Source organism: Vipera berus (assembly GCF_964194415.1).
Source record: "Vipera berus genome assembly, chromosome: 4".
In the NCBI taxonomy this organism is placed as follows: Eukaryota; Metazoa; Chordata; class Lepidosauria; order Squamata; family Viperidae; genus Vipera; species Vipera berus.
Window position 1 is genome coordinate 33,838,018 of NC_138206.1, and position 24,226 is coordinate 33,862,243.

Genomic DNA, 24,226 nt, shown 5'->3' on the forward strand with positions numbered 1-24,226 from the left:
TCAATATTTTGTTTATCCATCAAACATGTACATGTAAGAACTACGAAAATGATGCATAGAACTGTGGAGGAAACTCATAGGAGTGAGTGGGGTAGAAGATATCTATTTTTTAATCTTCAGCAGAAGTTAGAAATGATTTTCCTATAATGTTTATTTAGAACTGTCTCTTCACTCCAAGCAGGATAGTTATTATTGTTACTCTTCTCTTCCCAACTTTTTGTCTGTTTTTCTTTCAAAAGTAATATGGCACTATATGCATGTATGGTTCAGAGCTTTGATTTTGTGAGCTTTGTTGCAAATGAAGTGGGGGATTATTGCAAATGAAATAAGAGGTGGAGTGATTTATAACCTTTGCTGCTTTCCAGCATCTTTATGTCTTAGTCCTTAAAAAACCCCCAAACACTCCAACTCAAATTCTTCTTCCTCACTGCTACACCTCTTGAAGATCCCTGCAAAAGATGGAAATGAAAGACTCATTGCAACAAGCCTCCTTAACACTAGAACACTATTAAACCATTTCTGCCTTGTCTTATACATTTTTTATTTCTGGACGCAAGCCTTCTTTCTGCTCAGTTCTAAGTCTGGACTGGTTAATTTCTCTATGTAAATAAGTATTCATTGGAACTAATGTAAGATCATAGAGCAGATTAAACAGAATGTCACATCCCTTCTTTTCCTTCTAATTATGACAAAAAGTAAACAATACTCTAACACTAATGTTGCAATAGAAATATTACACTTTCCACAAATTCTGTGATATGAAAACTAAAACTAGCCTGGAGTCTAATGAATGGTTTTCTGGAGATAGGAATTGTGGTGGTGTAATAAACACCAGTGAGTGTAACATGACACACAAGTCTTTTTCTGATAAGGTGGATATCATCATCATCATTTAGAAATGTATTATAGAATGACTAGAGTTGTGGAATAATTCTCTGACTTGAGGGCTGCTTCCTTGTGCCAGGATCATGATGCAGTGTATATTTTGATTTGATACTAACAAAATTGTTTTAAGACTGTATAAATTATTATTTGGCAGATCTGGTTGTAATCAATTTTATTGCAGAATACTGACTATTAATAACAACAAAAATCTTCACTGATTTCATTTCATAGTAATGATGGGAAAAATAAAATAAATAAAATAAAATATGGGGACACTTATCATGTGAATCTACAGCTTGGCATAATGATAAATATTGACACATTATTCAATTATTACATGTGCTTTATGTCATATGGACAATTCCCATATGGACAATTCCCATTGTGCATTTTCCACTGTTCCAAAAATTTTCCACTTCATCATATAAAGGCATCTACCTGTGAAAGTGATAAAGTTTGGGAGAGATATGGTATGCTTTTGAACAAAGTTCAAAGTGTCATTGAAGTTGATTTAGTACCAGTTGTTTGGAGAAATAACTAGCTTATAATTTTTTCCTAAGAGATAAAGGATTTTGCAGTTATATTCTTTGCGCATAATTGTTTAGTAAGCAGAGGAGCTGAAAAGATGGATTGTTGCATATTGGCTGAAGAAACTTTTCATCAGTTATAATAGTGAAAAAAGAACCACACAAGTACACAACAAAGTTGCAGCATACCAGAACAGCAGTAAGAAATTCTCTTTATATTAGAACATATTTCGGTTCCATAGTTGTGTAAGTCCTATTGGCATACATAACACTGTAGACTTTGCCTTATGGCAATATTTGTGGGATGACTGTCATCTACCATGATTTCCATTTATTTTTGTAGATCTAAAATATGACACAACAAAATCAGAGTCAAATAATAGGTCTCAGGTATTCCTATGTGTAATCTTTTCTCCTAAGATTTCTGACAATCCGAGATAAGATTGGAAGACCAGGAAATCCACCAGACTGCATATGAAAGTGGGAACAGTTGGCAATGCAATTTTTATGGCATGTACCTTATGGAGATTTGCCAACACTATTTGACAAAAACACATAGCCAAAGAATTTTAACAATTGTTAAATTGTTAAATTCACGTTTGCTCTAATTAAGATCATATTGACATAATGCAAATGGTAAAAACTATGAAAACTATGTTCACATGAAGTGGTGCCATACAATCATGTGTCACTACTAATGTTAAATATGCCTTTTAATTCAGTAATTAACACAGCAAATACTTTTTGGAATATTTCAGTAGCTGACAGACATTTTAATACTGAGATACAGCAAAAAAAAGTAACAGGTATATAACACAACTATAAATCGGATGGATATCCAATTTATAGCAATCAGCATTAAGAGCAGGTTTGGAGAATAATTTAGCAACATATGGATCATAAAATATGTCATCCACTGTAAGAGTAATGTACTTGTTGAGAAATCTTATATCCATGCAGATTCAAATTTTATCAAGTTGTTTAGGTGTGCTGTAGGTGACTAGTATTGAAAATACCAATTGGATAGAGTAAGCTACTTGGTCATTGCTCTTCAAACATCAAGATTCTCTTCACAAGTTGTCAAAGATGAAATGGAATGTGTCTATGTGGCAAACTAGTTGGATGAATGGTTGCATTCTTTTTCAACTTCAAGTGACAACTTTATCCTGAAATGTGAAAATACTCTGGAAAATTTTAAGGAGTGGGTTAAATTTTAAGTTCTGGGAGTCTACCTCTGTGAAGATCTGACCTGGAAAGTTAACACAACTCAGGTGGCTAGAAAGGCCCAACAGAGGCTTCACTTTCTTAGGGTCTTGCAGAAGAACAGGGTAGAACAACAGCTAATGACCCTCTTTTACCGGTCTACTATAGAGAGCGTCCTCTCGTATGGTATTGTGGTTTGGTATGCTGGTCTGACAGCCGCAGATAGGAAAGTATTACAGCACAAGACATTGTGGGCTGTTCCCTGACACCACTGGATGACATCGCCAGGGCTCGTTGCCTTGGAAGAGTGAGGAAGATTCTCAGGGATGACTCACACCCTGGACGGTATCTATTTACTCTCCTACCATCCGGTAGGAGATATAGGAATATAGCCAGCCGTACCAACAGACTGAAAAATAGCTTTTATCCGTGGGCTGTTAGGCTTTTAAATGGGACATAATCTTATGCAGAATTGACTTGGGAGGCCGGTGTGTGGTGTAGTTGGTTCACATAGTGTGGTGGGATGGAGGGTTTGTTGTCACTGTGTGTTGGGGGGGAGAGAGCACGGGGGGAGGCTCAGCTAATCTCAATGTACACATGTTGTACTTTGACAATAAAGGTTTATTATTATAATATTATTATTAAAAGTATGTTAACTATGTAGGAGATATTTGTTGTCATGGATACAGTGGTGTTTTGTGAAGAAGCATGATTTCACTCTGACATATAGTAATTGCTATATCAAACATTGTGTTTATTTTGAACTTCTTTTTACAAATATGATATCATAGTAAACAATTATGAATTGAAGATGTTGCAAAAGGAAATTTGGACAATAGATGATGCAATATCATCTGAACACTTATCTGAGGTATTGTATGTTTATTTGCTCTTGACATGTGAAGAGGCTTGGGATGAGCAACATTTATTTATAATGATTTAACTTCTCATAGTTGATTGTAAGTAATACTACTGCTGCAAGACTAAGACATCTACTGGATATTGTACCAAATCTATTGGGATATTTACTGGTTTGAGCTGTATGTAGAATCTTGGTGTTAGTTGAGATTTGCATAAAATGTGCCTTTTAACCTTAGAAAAAGATTGTCCATTTATTATTTGCACTTTTATTTTATGGTTTATATCTATAAAAGCACAGAACAGGTTAATTGAAGCAAAATGTATGATAGGCATCCAGACCTTTGCTTTCATTGCATGCAAGTGAAAATTATAGTGTTTAAAACGTATATTGCAGGAAAACATGTATCACTGAGCAAGCACAAGCTTATCTTTTTCATAATCTTCAGCCCTTCTGTGTCAGGCAGAATTTTAAAAATCTGCAAAACTTGAGTGGCTAAGCACAAAATATCTAGGGAGGTTATGCGTGACTTGGTGCTGACAGCGGTAAATTCTTCTCTGAGAGAAGGCATTGTGTCACCATCTTTTAAAGATGTAATGGTTCACCCCCTTTTCAAAAAATCATTGCCAGACCCAGCTATATTAGACAACCTTTGTCCAGTTTCCGAAATTTCCTTCTTAGGGGAAGTTGTTGAGAAGGTGGTTGCACAATAGGTTTGCAGATCCGAAATCCAGAAAGAAGCAGTTTATCTGGTTATCTTTCAGTCAAGATTCAGGACTGGGTAAACTTAACAATATTGGCTGCTCTTTTGATCAATCTCTAGCGGGAGCAAGATAGGGCCATTGTGTCCATCCTTGCTTTTGAACTCTCAATAGCTTTTGATACCATCAGTCATTGTTTCCTTTTGGATTGACTTTGGAGTTTGGGATTCGGTGGTACTGTGTTGGTTCTGCTTCTTGTCCTGGGGTGGATTCCTGCTACTGTTGATTGTGGGAGAAAGGTTTCATCCTCAGTCCTTGCTTTATGGTGTTCCACAGGTTTTGGTACTTTCTAAGGTCTTAATTAACATTCCATGAAGCTGCTGTGTGGGGCCATCTGACAGCACAGCATGAGATACCAAAGGACAAATGGTACAATGTTCCAATAAATCCCAGACCAGAAGGAGAATCATGTAAGGAGAACTTAGGAAACAGTACTGGATTAAAAGAGATTTCACTGAAAAACTATTTTACCAACGGTGTCATTGTTATATATTTTGAAGATAAGGCACATAATGATGATTTGTAGTGTGGCTGCAGGAGCAATAGACTGTGGGCAAATGGCAAGATGCAATGTCTGTCTCTTTCATATGTGTGTTGTGACATATGTACTGTACATATGTAAGCAGACACTTAAAAGTTATTTAGGCTAAGGAGGCAGGTTACAAAGAGACTGCATTCCTCATCAAGACTGGGAAACATGATTTATCCGCAATTTGGTTTCAAACCATAGATGGAACAAATAGATCAGACATTTAAAACTCGCGACGTCACATGATGCATGTGATGTATCGGAACTTTTTCCCCATTGCCAGCAATGGGATGAGTGTGGTTTTGTTGTGATGCATCCAGCCCACGGGCCGGCAGTTTGACACCCCTGACATAGATCTTTACCAGTAATCGAATTGTTCCAAAAACTTGTTGATACCAGTCACTCTTTAAGTATTCCCTTAAATGCAAGACAACCAGCTGAAACAGGTTTTGCAAAGCAGCAGTTAACCTTACTATAGAGGCCATAGTATGCTATTAACACTTAGTAATGAAATCAACAACAATAGAAGAGTTGTTTCAGTCATAGACAAAAAAGTGAATTGTAACAAGAGTGAAATGCAAAAAAGATGAAAAGGCAACAAACAGAATCCTGCTGAATCCTGGAAAAAAAGTTTGAATTTTGCTAAGCAAAGGATCTTTTACTTTTTTTTACCTTCGGCTAGTGCTAAAATCTCATGTTCATTTTTTTTCTCCACTATTGATGAAAATTGATTGGTTTAATATCCTTGTTATTACAGCTGGGTACATAAATGCATAGAGGTAATTGTCAACCATTGATTGATAATGCTAACCCTAACCCATTTGGCAGAAATAATAGCACGATTCAGTACGAGTTTTTTATTCTGAATGAGACAGAATAAAAGCAGGAGAAAATGAAACTCACTGGCAGGCAAAAAAGATTTTGATAGACAAAAAGGGAACAAGAGCCTGAACATAAAATAGCAGTTTTCCTTGCATGTATGAACAAACAGTAGTTAATAATTTTAATGGCCTGTGACCTATTCATGGAAAGAAAAGAAATTATAAAAGTACCCTGCAAAAATCTGCATTATATTATATTCCAAAAACTAGTCAGTTTAGACATTTTACAGAAAATTTCAAAAAGAAGTAGTGCATCTATGTAGATATATCTTTAATTCTGCAAATGCAGAGCTGCAGAAAATGTGGCATTTTTTTATAGAAACAGATAATTATTGCATTTGGAAAATAGTATAATGTTTATCAATATAAAGATTGTAGGTATTCTTTATGGGCTCTGGCTGTCTTTGAGAAGAACATGACTAATGGCCTTATTGTTGGACTGGAACACAAGTAAATGTGTTTCCTACACATAACACTGAATAGTTATATATTGATAACTAGTGGGTCCCAGGAAAACATAAAATGAGAACATATAATGGCAGTTTTCACTGAAAAATTTGACTAGTTGAAGATGACAGACAATGATCATGTAGCCATTAAGTTCCTCCCTGGCTTTGAAGTTTTCTTCCATTTATCCCTTGTGCAAAAAGTGAGAATCAGAGATGCCTGCTTTGCTACCTTAAATATTCAATCATTGCTTATACTCTAGGACAACTAATATTCTGTCTAGCCTGATACCGACAATATAGGATTCATTTCTTTCTTTTTGTTCTTAAACAAATTTTATTGGTTTTCCAGTTTTACATCCAAATATTTAGAAAGCAGCATGGTGATTGGGTAATCAATAGTTCAATAACAATAGCTCAATCTTTTGTACATGTCACAGGTTGCATCATCAAAAATTCCCTCTCTATTTCCCTTAATATTTACAATATCACATTCAAGCTGATACATTTCTAGTTATAGCACATTCAATTAAGACATTTATCAATATATTTTTACTTGTACATATCCATGTCCTGTTTTTTAGTTTTACCTAATTTCATTTTTTAATTACAGTATTCCAATTTAACCTTTAATATCCATAGTATTTAGATTTCGGGTAACCCAAATTTCCTTAATTTCACTACATAACAATTGTCATATCTAAAATACACACATTACTTACTTAAATACATTCTTATTTTATTTCACAAACATGTTCTAATTCTCATCCTAGTACCTCATTACTTACTAATAAAATATTCTTTATTGTCTCAGTTCATCCTCTGTATTATAATTCAAAACTATGTTCTAATAGCTAATTTTCATTTCCCTTATAAATCTAAGTCCTAAATATTAAGCCAATTGATACCTTTTAAAATCTTCCTTTAGCCCATTAAGTGAGATTTTAGGCTCTTCTACCATAAATCACAAGATCCCATTTTTAAAATCTAACTCTGGCTTTCTTTTTGTGCCAAACAGGCTTCTATACCAGTGCCTTTAAATCCTCAAGTGGATCTCCCTTCATTCCTGTATATGTTACTTGAATCAAGGGAGACCATCCAGATACCAATTTTCCAAAGGAACTGGCCCATTTATAATCATTAAATTGTTGCCCTGGTTTTTCAAATCTTTGTGTTTGGTTTGGTATATTTGTCTTCAGTTCAGTCTGGTCTTCTTCTTCCTCAGGTTTCATCTGGTTTAAGTAAAAAGTCATGTCCAATGTTGTGATTGTTGTTTGGTTGTCTAGGTTTTCAATATGCTGTACTTGTTGATCTTTAGCACTCTCCATCTTAGTATTGCTTTTTTCCACTTCTGTTGCTTTTTGGATCATAGGTTTTTTAGTTGCAGTCAGGATTTGGTGGTCAAAGTTCTCAGTAGATTGTATTTGTTGTTCTTTAAAGTCCTCTGTCTTGATATTAATTTCTTCCTCTTCTGTTGCTTTTTGGATTGTAAGTTCTTCAGCTGGAATCAGGGCTTCATTTTGTAGATTTAAGCTGGCACCTCTGTCTTTCAGTCTAGATTTCATTACTTCAGTATCTTCAAGGATTTTTTCAAGTATAAGCTTATAATTAGCTGAAATTTGTTGGTGGTATTCCTCTATTTCAATGATGGTTACAGATAGTCCTTTAGTGGAGGCTATTTTTTAACAAGAGTCAGTGAAAGTTCACCTCCACTATTCCTAAGAGTTATATTCACCGCCCAGCTGTTTCAGCTTCTTATTTCTTTTAGATAATACCAAGGACAAGTCTAGGCTGTAAGCAGGTCTCTCAGTCAAAGATATTCACTTGCTGTACCTGGCTTCGCCACAAGATGTCCCTGATAGCATGTAAAGTCTTTTTCCAAACTTTAATTTTTTTCAACTTTTAACAAGTAGATAAGATAATAGGTCCCCATGGAAATAGGAACTTTTGGGGACCCCAAATATCCAAATAGTGCAAGACCAATTGTTTAGTTGTTTAGTTGTCTTTTTAGTTATTTTTTTAGTTGTCTTTTTAGTTGTTCTTTTCAAGTATTTCCCCAAGGTAGTCAAATGCCGCCATTTTAAAGGGGGAGAAGAAATTTCAAGAAGCTTTTACAGGAAAGTACTTGGAATACAAAGAAGATAAGGTAAGGTCTCACCCAATTCCTCTGTGGTGCTTTTATTGTGCTTGGTAGTAATTTTGGCCTCGTCTGGTAACGGCTTAGTGATCGACCATTAACATTCTCCATCAGTCTGAGGAGCTGCCCCAGATCAAATGGAAGGGCTGCTGCCCTGCCACGATCAATCGGGGGTCCTCCTCATGGTTGTCACCCCTCCAGGGTGACCTTTGACCCTTTTCAGGGTCTCCCAGTGGAAGAAAAACCAGACAGCGGAGAGAGCAATCCCCTGGCACATCCGCCGGTGCTGCAATCGCAAAACGGAAGCCAATATAGGATTCATTTCTGGTCAGTCTACCTGGCACCCCATGAAATCAGTAAACAGGAGACTTTAACACTCTATAACAGCAAATTGATTGTGCTCCCTTAGTGCCATAACATAGATTGGTGATCCAGAAAAGCAAGCAAAAAACAAAATTAAAACAATATTTTAATTTTTAAGTTGAGCTAGGACATTTGCTCCCTTGGTTCAGCATAATGTAGGTCCTTGGTTGGATGATTTAGAGCAGACATGTCAAACTTGTGAGATCATGTGACGTCACATCACGTATTGAAGCTTTTTCTCCATGCCGGCAATGGAGTGGGCACAATTTCCTGGTGATGTGTCTGGCCCGTGGGCCAGCAGTTTGACACTCCTGGCTTATGGGATGTATTCACTGAAGATAGCCAACTGAAAGTAGCCATGCTTAATATTCTCTAATGATTTTATTACCCATGTAATTTTTACCTCATCAAAACAAAGCAGGTGCAGCTGTTTTGATCTTCTGCAATATAAGCTATGAATGAATTTTAAAACAGTTGAATTGAATCAGTTTAGCCTCCTCCCTGACATTATGAACTTAAATCAAATAATGCCAAAAACCATTTGAATCAAATCAACTCTAATTCACATAGATCTAATGTATCACCTTTTTTTTGGAGTAACTCAATTTTCTATTATGTACTATAAACAGGAAAACAAAATACATCATGTCATAGTTATATTTATTGACAATATATGATAAGTGAAAGAAAAACCCTGCTTGATCCATTTGCAGCCAGCCAATTGCTCTCTGTATGTGGAAGAAATCCTGGAGGCTTGTACAGTATGTAGTAAGGTTTTGCAAAATTTTCACACAGAACATTACAACTATTCTATCTATTAAATGGCCATATTTCAAATTCAAACACTTCCATAAAGGCTACACAAATCTGTTCAAAATATGGAGCAACTATTTCAAGCTTGAAAGGTTTTGAATTCTGAACATTATACACAATCTAGTATATAGAAACTGCTTGCTTCCATGCTTATTCACCAACACTGGATGGGTTGTACGCATTCAGGTATGCATAGATGCCTGTATGCTCACTATTAAAATAGATGTCCAAAACAAATATGGCAATGATAAAGGATAAAATATGGAGCTGCAATATGTATATACTGTATGATACTGTGAGTTGATGGCACTCATTTATTTTGATTAGATTTTATGATCAATCAATCAGAATAAAGCTGGAAAGGGCCTTGGAGATCTTCTAGCTCAAGCAGGAGACCCTACACCATTTCAGATAGGTCACTGTCCAGTCTCTTCTTAAAAACCTCCAGTGATGAAGCTGTTTCACTGGTTAATTGTCCTCACTGTTAGGAAGTTTCTCCTTAATTCCAGGTTGCTTCTCTCCTTGATTAGTTTCCATCCATTGCTTCTTGTCTTGCCTTTTGATGCTTTGGAAAATAAGTTGATCCCCTTGTCTTTGTGGCTGGAATACTGCCATCATGTCACCCCTAGTACTTCTTTTCTCTAGACTAGCCATACCCAGTTCATGGAACCATTTTTCATATGTTTGAGTCTCCAGGCCTTTAATCATCCTAGTTGCTCTTCTCTGCACTTTTTCCAAAGTCTTTTTTGTAACCTGGTGACCAAAACTGGATGCACTATTCCAGGTGTGGTCTTACTAAGGATATTTATAAAGCGGTATTAAAATTTCACACGATTTTGATTCTATACCTCTTTGCATGCAAGCAAGAATTGTATTAGCTATTTTGGCATAGGTGGCTCATATTTAAGTGATCATCCAGTAGGATTCCAAGGTCCTTCTGACAGTTACTGTTTTTGAACCAAGTTTCACCTAATCTCTTCTTGTACCTTTGGTTTTTCGTGCCTAAATGTAAAACAGGTGTCTTCAAACTTAGCCCTTTTATGACTTGTGGACTTCAACTCCCAGAATTCCTTAGCCAGCATGCCTGGCTGAGGAATTCTGGGAAATGAAGTCCACAAGTCATAAAAGGGCCAAGTTTGAAGACCCCTGATGTAAAATCTTGCTTTTCTCAACATTAAATTTCATGATGGATAGGGTTCATTGTTCAAGTCTGTGAAAATCTTTTTGGATCCTGAGCTTGTTTTCTGGGGTGGTGGCTATTCCTGCTAGCTTAGTGTCATCTGCAAATTTGATAAGTTCCCCTTCTATTCCCTCATCTAAGTCATCTAATGTTTTATAATATAGCAGATACATTTTTTATTGTGCTAAAATGTTGTTAGAAAACTTTCTTCTATCTCAGCTTCCTTGATTGTAATGGCTAAAATTATAACCTGGAATTTTTTTTATAACTGCTATTTGCCAAAAATAAACTAGTACTGTGAATCATTAATCATCTGACTATTTGTTATAAGGGTGTTTCATCAATTATTGCTTTCAGATCATTTATGTGTATGTAAAACTCCATGTTTTGATGCTGATTAAAACTGAAATCTGTTATTTTATTCTAATTATTTATTGCTAACTTATATTTGTCTCTGACTGCATTAAATGATTGCTATTTAGCATGGCTATTTAATGGAGAATTATATGCAAAATATAAATGATACCAATATAGTGCTTTACTGAAACTTTTGGGGATATTTGGGGCTTGTTTTCTATGTATGCTGAGAGAAAACTAACTAAATGTGGAATGAAGAGAAGACTCTGCTTATTTCCACCATTCAGGGAAGTACATGAAGTCACATTAAAGTCATGTAATTAAGATGCAGAGTGTAGCATTCTCAGATGTGGCACAATCTTATGGAATTCATTGGTAAGAGAGCTCCATTTGTTATTATTGCTATTATTTTTAGTTTGCTTCTTATATTGTCTGTTTTAAAATTGATTTGAAATTAGGCTTACTTCCTTAATGTAACATTCAAATATATAACTTAACATAATTTGAATAGTTCCTTTTTTATTGTAGCAGAACAAGATATCAACGTCTACTGTGGAGTTCAGGCAATTACTATGAAGATTAATTTTTGCACTGTCCTGTTTTCTGGTTACTCTGAAACTGATTTAGCACTAAATGGGAAACACGGGGACTCTCACTGCAGGGGATTTATAAACAACAACACATTTCCAGCAGTGGTAATTTTCATAATCAATCTCAGCACTTTGGAATCCTGTGGAAGTTCTTTAATGGTAAGACAAGAATCTTCAGAAGCTACATACAATTGTTAGGTGTTGTTAGGCACCTAAAATTGTGTGAAATGAGGGCATGACATACAAATATGAATGCTTTTAATTTAAAGAGTAATAATGTTCTGATTGGTGATAGATTGCCTAATTCATTTCAAAGTGTTTATTCCTTTGTGCCCTTGGTTGTAATATTATGGAATGCAATCATGATTTTGCCAATTTCAGTTACGAAACCAAACAGTAATAATGGGCAACTCTTATTGGAGGGCAGAAATGGAAAATGTCATCTATTAATCGCTCTGTCACTTTCAAAAACTCTTATACCATTTTAATATACAGTTTATATTTGCTTTGTATATTACATTTAGATTCTGACACTTTTAGTTTGCTAGTAAGGAAGAAAATTTCTGGGCAATTAATATTCTCAATTCCATAATAAGGAGCAGATAAGTAAGATCTATGCTGTTTAGATTTAAATGTTTAGAATCTTCCAAGAAGATTGTTTCTTTCTTTCTTTCTTTCTTTCTTTCTTTCTTTCTTTCTTTCTTTCTTTCTTTCTTTCTTTCTTTCTTTCTTTCTTTCTTTCTTTCTTTCTTTCTTTCTTTCTTTCTTTCTTTCTTTCTTTCTTTCTTTCTTTCCTTCCTTCCTTCCTTCCTTCCTTCCTTCCTTCCTTCCTTCCTTCCTTCCTTCCTTCCCATCCCTCCCTCCCTCCCCTTTTCATTATGACATGTAAGATCATTGCAATGAAGCTTTTACCTGTATGTAATAATAATCTATATATTTATCCCTGTCCAATTATGATATATTTCTCCTGTAGTGCCTAATAATATACTACTCAGCATCATTTGGAAGTGTAAGAGGGCATTCACAGTGATTGCTTTTGTTATTAGAAGTATGTAGATAAGAAATGAATGCAGAAATTGTCATTGGAAATGCAGTAGAACTAACTGATGCAAGAAGACAGTGGAGAAGAGATTACTGAATTTACCCAGATAATTCTGACAGATACCATTGGAAGAATAGTGAATGCTAAGAAAGAAGACTAGCACTGCATCAGCAGGAAGAGATAAATGATTGGATTGTAACCAACCTTAGATTAATTTAGGAAAGGGGAGAGAAGAGAGTTTAAAATAATAAATATCTCAGAGTTAAGCTTTCATAGATTTCAACCAACAAAAAAAAGTGTTAGACGTTAATCATGGGAAACAAAAGAGGTGGAAAATTTACTGTTTGGGTAGGGCCACTGACCACTACAGAGAGAGATTCAAGATTAAAAGCAAGTCTAATTATAGAAAGTTAAGATATAAAATAGAAAAGTAATATCCAGGGTGTTTTGTATATAAATTAAAATGTATTTTGATAAATCCTATGTTCTACTTGGTTGCCACTAATTTACAATAGGAGGGCTTATAGAAATTTCTTTCCCTTATCTCCTTCCTCCACAACCGCAGGCAAGGCTTGACATCACTCTAAACTGTTCTTCAAAACAAAAAATATTCTTGTGAGGACAATTAATGACTTCAGAGAAGATTTTTTTTTACACAAAAATACTGCAGGGAAAAGTTTAGCACATTACTAGTTGTGTGATTCAGCATCAGTCACAGCTGTTGTTAAGAAATAAGTATACATAGACTCTGCTTGACATGTCTTTTTCTTGAAGCTGGTAAAATAAGAGGCGCTTTAGCCATAGATAGAGAAATCATACTAATAATCTTTTCCCCTAGTAAACTCAATATTAATCCAAACATACAGAGCCTATCTGTTGTACTTTCGGAAATAGGTTAAACGCCTATAGTGGTAGAGAATGACTGTGATAGAATTGACTGGCAGTGATAAAGTCTCTTTCTACTATTTCAGTTGGTATAGTATAGATGGGGTAGGAGGCACAAATAATTCTTACAGAATGGAGAGGGCTTTAATTCCAGCTAGGCTTACCTGAAATATTCTTAAATGTTGTGAGTTGGACCAATTGTATGAATTTGCAAATGATATTGCCTTGCAACATGGCAATATTATTTTTAGTTTTTTCTCTCTTCCTCTAAATACAAACATTGCCAGTTTGATTGCTTAGCAGTTCTGTCTGAACTTTAAAACCACAGTAACAATGTCAGAATGTATTACAATCCCAACAGGCACTTCTGAAGAGATAAAAATAAAGGACAATTGCCTCACTTGGGCTGTTGATTAAAAGAAGGAATTACCAGCTATTTTATTCAAATATTTGTGAGGTTACTTACCTTCTACTAAAGGGCCAAATATATCCCAACATTTTAAAGTGGAATTTCACAAATACTCAACAGACTTTATGACAGGACCAAAATTCTTTATCAAATCATAACATTCTGCCTGTTTGCCAAAGTGTTTACCTGTAGCTTCATTTGTTTCCCTCATGATTGCAAAGAAAAGCAATAGGGTTGGTTGGGTAAGTCAACCCAAAATGGAGTGCACTGTTGAGTCAGTCATTCAGATAAGTCCATAAAGATGTTTTAAGCACTAAAATCCTATCTATATTATTTTATAGATTTTTCTCTACTATAACCTTTGCATCTCTGTAATTTCAATTTTCTCGCTTTATCCTAATAGGTAACCTCGGTTGCAGGTATCAATGTATATGGCAATGCATCCACAGTCCAAATAGGTAATATTTCAGGATATATAGATACCCCAGATCCACCAACAATTATCAGCTATTTACCAGGACTTCTGTATAAATTTAGCTGTAGCTATCCTTTGGAATACCTAGTCAACAATACACAACTTGCTTCGTAAGTATGAATATTAGATTGATATTTAAAGAAATGACTACTGTTTTATAAATTGAAAGTTACTATGATTGCTCAATTTTTATTATGAAACCACTCAGATTTTAGAGAAGTGTAATTGGTTGTATTCTATAAGCATATTACATTCCCAGCACAAGACAAATGTTAGCCCTCTCTCTTTGCATACATAAAATTGTCATCACTCATGAGAATTTAGAGAAGGAAAAAAAAGAAAGAAGACATGGAGAAAAACAGTATTAAAAGAACGTGATTCCCAGGATTTAGTTTACCATTTGATTTGAACTACATCTGCTATTGCACAATAAAATTTGCTTCCAAAATATTTATTAACCAGAAAGCAGATATTTAGATGCTTCACTGCACATAACTGAACAAAACAGTTGTTGAACAGATTTACTTTGGACATGGTTAATTTTTACACAACAAAATTTTAATATATGACTCAGAAATAAATGCTATCCTATAAATTACTGGATGACTATTTTGCCTTCATTTCCTAATTATTTGCTTCATGCATTCATTGTTCCTTCTGTGAGGATGACGAGCTGTTGCAAAAATAAATTGCATAAATAAATAAAAAATAGCTTATATGCCTTATTTTAATAAGAAAAAGCATTGAATGTGTGGCATATTAAATAGCTTTGCTTTCTAATCTATTCATAGGTCATCAGCTGCAATTTCTGTAAGAGAGAACAATGGTACATTTATAAGCACTTTGAATTTGCTCCTTTACAATGTAAGTAGAAATAAATGTTCTAAACGTATTTGTTCTGTTATACAAATGTTCTAGACATCTTTTTGCTATTTATTTTTAAAAAAATAAAGTCCTTAAACTTGCATGAAACGTCTTTCATCAGCAATAAAGGGAAATGTATCTGGTTTAATGAAACCTTCAGAAAGTCTTTAACATCCAAAAGCCATTAACAAGCAATTTCCTAAGGTGGTTAAGAGAGGAAATATGAAAACCCAGTGTACATTTAAAGATGCCAAACCTTGACTTAGACAAGATGACTTTTCCTCAGTTTGCTCAGCTCTAAAACCTGTAAGAGAACACTGTCTGGTGACATCCTCATGGGAAACCTCTATGTGCAGCTGTTCTGGGCAATCCTGGCTCCTTTCTTGCTCTAGAGAAGAATTCCTAGGAGCTGACTCCTCTTTCTGTTATGACTCTCGGTTCTGGATTCTGCAGAGAGTAGGTGTTCATCCTCTCTTTTCAAAATTAAAAAGTGCTATCATATTCTTCTTTTTCCAAAGTAAAATTGGCTGAACCACCTTTAACCTTTTTTTCATACAATTAGTTTCCAGCATTTAATCATTCCTTTTGGCTCTTTTAAATGAAACTAACCCTTTAAAGATATAGTTGCTAGAATTTCACTTTGATCAAATTAGAATAAAATGAAACTCACTAATCACCATGATTTGGAAACGAAACTTGATAAAATTGTTTCTGTCTCTTTGATAGCTATGTGTCACACTGCTCATATTCAGTTTATAACCAATGAATATCCCATGATCTTTTGCAAAAGTACTGCTACCAACCAAGGTGTTATCCTATACTGGAACATCTGAGTTTTATCTGACAAGTGACCAGTTTTGGACCTCTCTGTTAAATTTCATTCTGTGTAGAATAATATCTCAAACATATCTCAAGCAAGATTAAATTGAGTTTTATTTTTCTCATCTTGTATATTAGCTATGTCATCAAATGTTGAAAGATTGATAAACATTTTCTCCATAACTTTATCCAAGTCATTAATAATTTTTTGGACCAGTAAAGACTCTAGGATTGTATTTTCTGGCATTCAACTTGATCCAATTTGATATAAAAACCTTTGATTGTGATTTTCAAACCAAGTATACATCTAAAATCATGCTATCCAATCTACATTTAATTAGTTTACTAATCAGGATGTCATGGCACTCTTTGTCAAATCCTCAGTAAAGTAAAAATATGTTATTCCTACACTTTATTAAGGAAAGCTGCTATATGAAAAGACAGAGAAAATCAGTCAGGCAATAAAAGTTAGACAATTGCACATTGTTAGCACATTGCTTATCACTACATTGTTTTCAAAATGCTTATAGATCTACCACTTTATGATCTACTTCTCCATTCTGTACAATTTCTTTAAAATACATTTGAATTTCTTCTGTGTCCTGGAATGCAACTGGAGTGTCCACAGATGAAATTCATTCAAGGTATATAGAAATCCTATGACCATGTTTATCAGGCTCAGTCTTCAAGCCAGGTCCTTTGCTCTTCACTGTATAACACATACATTCTTGATGAAGAAGATTATATCAAAACAAAAGATGAATGGATTGCTCTCCTGATCCTTTATTGCTCCTAAGCATTTTGCAGCCTTCACTCAGCCCCTTTTATTCTAAACATATACAGTACAGTACACCTTCTATTGTCAGTTCATTCTAGTTCATTTAGTTCCAGACTATATTCCAGTGAAATCATCAGGATAAATCAGTTTTAAATTGATTGTTCTTATAGGAATTGCTTGTGAGTAGACGCTTGTAAGTAGATAGACATTAGAAGCTTTGTACTGGAGATTGAATTTGTATTCTTAATTTTTTAATTACTCTTAATTATTACTAAAACAATTTCTGGGTAGATTTTTTAAAGAAAGAAGTGACATGGCTCTGTGTTTCAACAAGAAATAGGAATGACACCAAATTGATGATACTTATATAATAACATCATCATGTATGCTGTGTAATTTTCCTACCCTCTTTCCAGTAATGCTTGCTAAAACATAGAAAGATAGGTGTATTTCATTCTTTTTTCCTTTTTTCAGAAGGAAACTTTGGGCTATGAATTCTTGACCCAAATCTTTTTTCAGTGTATAAACAAAATGATAATTATTATTGATGTTAATTATAATTATAATTATAATATGGAACCATAGTATTGTGTCTCTTACGTTTTGTTCAAATTTTAACTTAAAAGAAACAAGATGACAAAACAGTGACATGGATAGAATGAAACTTATTGAACATATAGGTAAGGATTATAATCTGGATAATGATGGTGATAATGGTAACCAACAACAGTAATAATAATTCCAATTTTGTTTTCAGTTTACAATGGAAGCATTCTGATTAACCTGCATTAAGACTGGACTATCTGTACCGGGCAACAGTAGTTCAACTGATTCAGTTATTCAGCCTGGGTGTAGGTTCCATAAGGGCTTCAGAAGCTGCTTCACAAATAACACCTCCATTGTAAATTAAGGCACTTTCCCTGTTATCCTAACCATCCATATACTAATGACCTGATATATATATATATATATATATATATATATATATATATATATATATATATATATATATATATATATATATATATATATATATATATATATATATATATAGTCATAAGTATTGATACAGCAAATATAATTACAATTTTTTAAACTTGGGGAAGCAACCTGTGTCATTTCAGAACTTTAACTCTCAATAGTGAGGGTATTCCAAAAACATCTACCACTAATATAAATCAATGTTAATTCTATTCTATTCTCTTTTTTGGCAGGGAATTGAGACAGCTAATATTTTACATTGTTCTTGATGGCAGATAATGCTTTCTATTTATTAGCATGATAATTAAATTTGAATATATGTAATTGAAAAAAATTGTATTGAATAAATAGGGTCATTGAGTGGGAAATGTGAAGAATTTAACTGATTTTTATTTATAAGGCGAATGCTAATCCTCCAGATCTTATTTTGTGCTGATTAGAATTTTTCTTTATTCATTCAAATATATAATTTTTTTTAAAAATCATCTTTCCGTCTCTCAGCTGGTATTTTACTAAATTACAATTACATTTTCAAGATTATTATTCATCTCATCATGGACCTAGAATATAATTCACGCAGTTAATTTAAAAGTCTGTTCTTTAGATTTGGAGTGTAATGAATGAGCTATAAGTATGATAGCAGAATAATAGTAACTGTAGTTAAACAAATGTCTTGTTTTGCTTTCTAGTAATATGCAGTTCTACAGACTAGATTAAAATCTGTTGTATTAAAACTATTACTTCCACTCTTAAAATAATGTATGTACACAATCAGAGAGAAAGGAGCAAATTTCTTAAAACTTTGAGAAGAAGGAATAGCATATTGTGCTGAAAAAATTGAAATAAATTGGTTTCATTAAAGCTCATGATAACCTGCTCTTAGGACTAGTCATAGCCAGTACTATTTTGCCAATTTGTATTCTGATTTTCAATTTTTGTGCTCAAAATGCTACTGCAGTAAGTTTTATACACTGATCTTGTAAATGAGAACCAGTTTCGTATAGTAGTTAAATGCTATTCTAGAAATCAGGCACCTGTAAGTTTGTCTCACCATAGGCATGAAAACTGCCTGAGTAACTTTGGATTAATTACTCTTTCTCAGTCCAACCCAACTCACAGAGTTTTTGTTGTGGAGAAAATAGGAGGAGAAAACAGTATTATGTATATCCACCACCTTGAGTTATTTATAAAAGTAATAAAAGTAGGATAAACCTAATATACAAATAAAATAAATAAAATCATATGGCCAAGGCAGGTGTACCTTACTCCATAGCAGATTACTTCCCTTCAGTAATGTTTAACTAGCTTTGCTTCTTGTGATAAAGCATTTTGGAAGCTTTATTGGTGAATAGCTTTCTGATGCAAAGAGGTATACAAATTATTCATCTTGGATTTTCCCCTTAGAGCAGATGAGCTGCTATGGTAACAACATCTGTTAGATATTGTTCTAACTATAATCAGTTTTTTTCCTTAAAAACAAAAAGCTTAACAAAATTGTTTTACAGCATGTAATTGGTGAGTACCATATATCAATTTATTTTTCCAGCTGACTCACATCCCAAAACATTAGAAAACCATGTTTTCTCAGCTGGATAACTCAAGAATTAACACAATCACTAACCTCCAGGTATGAAAAAAGCAATAGCACTGTTAAGCCATGTACACTGCTTTAAAAATATAAAGGCTATCTTTATTCTGAATGGCACATTTGTTTATAGTTTAGGCATGATATCAAAGAATTAGGAAATGGGTTACACAGGTGTAGGAGATTGCTATTCAGAATTTGTATAATTTCTTTTGGATTGTTTTATAATCTAGCTTCATTTATTTATATATTGGGTTACATATTCTCATAGTCTAGCATGAGAAAAACATAAAAGAACAGAGGTTCTTTTTGTTTTAAATATAATGAATTTAAAGCTTCAAAATAAATTAACCTTTATTTTGTCAAAAAGGGGTATCAAATTTGACAAAAATGTGTATATGCATTTTGAACCTTTAAGATTACATGATGCTAATAAAGGGCTTGTAACATTACTCTGAGATAAAAAAAATTGAAAGTGGTCCATATGGTAGGAAAGAGGTGTGCCAAATTTTAAACAGATAGTTGAGAGATTTTAAATAAAACAAAAGGATGTTGATAAGAAATTAGTCGGCCCATTCATAAATGTTTTGGAAATAATGGTTATAGGATTGCAGCAAAAATGCTAGCCCAGATAAGTCCATTATGGAACCATTTAGTGCTAGAGAGCTGGGTGACAAGAAACTCTTTGTTAAGGAAACAGTAAAATAAAGGCCTCTGTTCACCTGTCAGATTTCTCCATTCCCAAAGTCATAGTGAATGGGAGAAGGAGGGTTACTAAGAGCTGTTTTATTGCAAGGCTCAGTGCAGATGCATTGTTTGCTGACTCCAATATCCATTCTCTATTCATTTGCTTTCTGCAGCAAAGTCTTTTATAGAAATCACAAAAGTCATTCCCTTTTGAGCACACTCCCTTGTGTTGTCATCGTTGTGATGTTCCTAATAAACAGATTGTGATATGATCTTCAGACGGACACATACTGAAACAGAGTACATTCATACCAATTTGCCCTGGGGTGTTTATTCATAATCCAAAATTGACTCATGATCAGAGGTGTAATAACTATAATGTGGCTCCATAAGGAACAATCTATGTGAAGTACTTTGAAAAAGAATGTGTAGCACTTTGGGGCATTCTTCTATCCTCAACTTTCACATATTGGAATGAAATGTTTGTAAGGAAAGTAAAGAGCATTATATTGCATTATACAGTGCATTGCACTGCAAAATTGTGATTATAGTTTCTTGCAGATTTCCCTTTTTCCACATTGTAAGGTTAGAAGTGAAGATACAGATTTGGGAGAATAGCTTCTCTTTCTTTTAAAAGAAATAAATGCTGATACTTGACATTCAATTTGAGAATTATATTTGCAGAACAAAATTGACATTCTGCTATAACCTTGTAATTTTGCAGTTGTAAAGTTACCTGGTTTTGATGCCTGACTAAGCTAGAAGGAATTTCATTCAAAGCAGGAACTCCCGATTTTTAACAAATGTTTTCACTATTTAATTGGATATTAAAACTTGCAACCTACTGATTTTTTAGCCTTGTAGTATCTATAGGCATTTTTATTTTTATGAATTTTAAACTAATTAAACTAAAACATACCCTCGTGCAATAAAAGTCATGAAATAATAAAACTGTAAAGTTAATCATTGCAATACCTAACAAGGAGAAAAAGAAAAACTGATGACCCTCTGGTAAATTATGCTGTAACCATATTGTTTTTTTGTCGTATTCCTTTGCTGGGAGAAAACTCTGTGACAACTATCGGCTTTCAGCAATCCATTATGGCAAGCCAGGCAGACACCTTTCCTTCCTGTATTACAGGAGCAAATCCAAGCCCTAACCCTAAAAATCCACTGTTTTTAATTTTGATAGAGATGTAATATTCAGAATATTGTCAAAAATGTTTCTGTAACAAGCAATGGTCAGTCCAAAGATATATTAGTAATCTTACTGATTTCACTCACCATAGAGAGATTCAATGTTATTTTTATCTATGATATTTCTATAATATAAGCATTTCATGGGAAATGTGTCAAAATTATATCTGTCTTCCAGTATTTTCCATATATAGTATATCTTGACATATTCAGTGATCCCACTGAAACACTATCCAATACAGGGTATATTGCACTTAGGGTTTAAGTGGAGTCAGATATAACTCTTAAATTGAGGCACAATAATTTTGAAATTCATTATTCCAGCTAGTAACTAAAGCTAGTATCTAGAAGGATAAATACAACTTTATGAAAGAATTGTAATGTATGTAATAAAAGCATCCTAGCAAAAGAAATTAATTCAGAGTCCTGTACATTTGTTTAAAATTCCATGATGCATAAATATGAGAAGACCTTTCAAACTGTGAATCAAAGTAATCAATTTAAGTATTTGTTCCAAGTTCATAGAGAGACTATCTAACTAAGCAATCTTTAATTTGAATCAGAATGGGGTAACTTCAAATCTATTAGTTAAGGACTCCTACAAATTATTACACCAAAATAAAGGTCATAGATATGTTTTGCAAAATTTGGATAGCTCAATCTAATAGAACAGAAATATTTATCAAGTTGCAGTTTTATGCACACTTATCTGGGAATATCCTAGTAAATTCAATATGCCTTTGTTTTGTTTAAGGTCAAGTATAAAGCTGCATTGTAAGTGTAATTTATTTGCTTATTTATTTATTTTTAAAAAAATGAGATGCTGCCCAATCTTATTTCAAATTTCAATTCAACCTCTAGAATTCAATTTAACTTCTAGTATAACATTTCAAATTATCAAAACCAAGTATTAAATATGTAGTTAAAAAGATGTAAAAATCTAAATTTGTTTTGTCTTGAATGCCAATGAATTTAGTACAATAATTTCAACATAAATTGGTTTATATATTAGCAAAAAGTAGAGATTATAAAACTGTTCCTACTGTCTCAGTATCTTTTTGGTATTAAGGAGAACTCTAAATAATATTTTTTTTAAAAAAAAACATTGCTAAATTGAAGAGAGAGATTATTTGTATGTTAATGCATTTTATAGTTTGATATATAAATTCAATGTGACACTTTTTAACCATTCACTTGTCTTGGTTAATATTTGATTTAGTTCATTTACATACTGTCTGGTACCATTTGTACTTGCCACAAAATTTTCTGAAGATCTTATCTCTAAAAATCCTGACATATGCTCCCTATAAACTACAACATTAAGTGCATTGATGCAAGTGCATTTGGTCATATTGAATTATGTCAGTGCACTGTTCCAGTTTTATGTGGAGCCCAATACACAATGTAAATCAGTGAAAGCCAAAAGCTATTTGTTTGCACAAGTTCCATTTATTTTTAAATGATTGCAACAAACAAGAAAATCATCATGGATTTCTGTCTTACATGAGGGCCAGATTAAATTTTTATTGAAAACATGGACACATGAACCTGGGCTATAACTTTTCCTCTGAAAAATACCTACAGCAACTGCTGTTTTAAGAAAGAGGTAGAAAATCAGTCTAGTCTTCTCTTAGAATTTTTCTCAATAGTCCCTTTCCAGTCATTTGGTTAGTGATTATGTTTGCTTTTAAGTAGATAAAAAGGTATTGGGGGAGCAATTTTGAGGAAAACTGTATAAACAAATTATAAATTACACTTTGTTCAATGCTATTTCCCTTTCCTAGGAGGAGAGAAATTCCTAGGGTTTCCACTGATATTCAAAAGTAGTGTGCCTTGCCTTGCAGAGAACTATAAATTATCTTATTTCCTTTCTATTACAGTAGCTATGCTCCAAGCAGACTACATTTTACATTTCTGTAATTTCATTGTGACTTCTGTGTTATGACATTGCTACAATATTTGAATTTACTATCTTCTTGTAGGACTCTACCTACAGCCAACAGCTGATTATACCTAATACAGGATTACCTTTGAAAACAAAAGTTTTTGCAGCTGTAAGAGCAACAAACCTAGATGGAAGGTACTGCCAGTTACATGGATCAGTTGGCTTTGCATTTAATATTCCTAACACTTCTCCATCCAAGCTCCTTGCGCTATAATGACTTGTGAACTTATCACATTGTTCACACTGGTTAAGTTCACAAATTGTGCCTTACCAGCCTGATTTTTGGCTAACTTGCTTTCTAAGTTCATCCAGCATTGCTGTTAATGAACCAAATGTTTTGTTTTATTTACCATATTTGTGTACTTTGTTTTTATTATTGGTCCTGGATTGAATTAAATAAATAATTAGATGGACTAGGTTCATCCAACATGCTAAGCTACAAAACCCAGCTGAACAAAAAACAACTCCCATGAACTCTCCAAAACAAGCAACAAAGAAATCTAACCAAGGTTAAGAATATTCAAGAGTATTAGGTTGTCTAAAACATCTGGTAGGTCTTTAGTTGAATAATGTTTGAATAAAAGCAGATCACTGGTTTAGCTCATCCAGTATCACTAACTCTAACTTATCATGGATAACACATCAGGATATTGGGCAAAAAATATTTTTTCCATTATATGCTGTTCAATTCTTTAAATAAGAATCGACAGCTTTAATTATTGCAAATGTATAAGGAACCTGAGCACATAGTTTAGGCCAGAAGTAGGCAACCTTGGCTCTTTTATGACTCATAGACTCCAACTCCCAGAATTCCTGAGCCAGCCATGCTGAGGGGAAAGAGAGAGGTTGCCAAGGTTGCCTACCCCTGGTTTAGGCATATGACATATGACATTCAGAACTGAGCTTTTCTTTCAGCTTGTCAAAAATCTGTACTTACACTTTAATTGGTTCATAGTTTACATTACTTTAAAGTTGTGGATATTGTATATTGAATGGGCTTGCATATTAATATAAGCTATAAACTATGG

General features: G+C 33.7%; 1 protein-coding gene across 1 annotated transcript in view; it reads left to right on the forward strand.

Annotated features, from left to right (window-relative positions):
* Positions 1-24,226, forward strand: part of ZPLD1 (zona pellucida like domain containing 1) — a gene marked incomplete at both ends in the record, with an annotated part of 40,473 nt that overhangs the window by 8,243 nt on the left and 8,004 nt on the right. The window contains 4 exons of the mRNA XM_081326342.1: positions 11,470-11,690; positions 14,271-14,452; positions 15,134-15,206; positions 23,236-23,333. Of these exons, the coding sequence (XP_081182468.1) occupies positions 11,470-11,690; positions 14,271-14,452; positions 15,134-15,206; positions 23,236-23,333 (574 nt within the window). The remainder of the gene's footprint in view (positions 1-11,469; positions 11,691-14,270; positions 14,453-15,133; positions 15,207-23,235; positions 23,334-24,226) is intronic.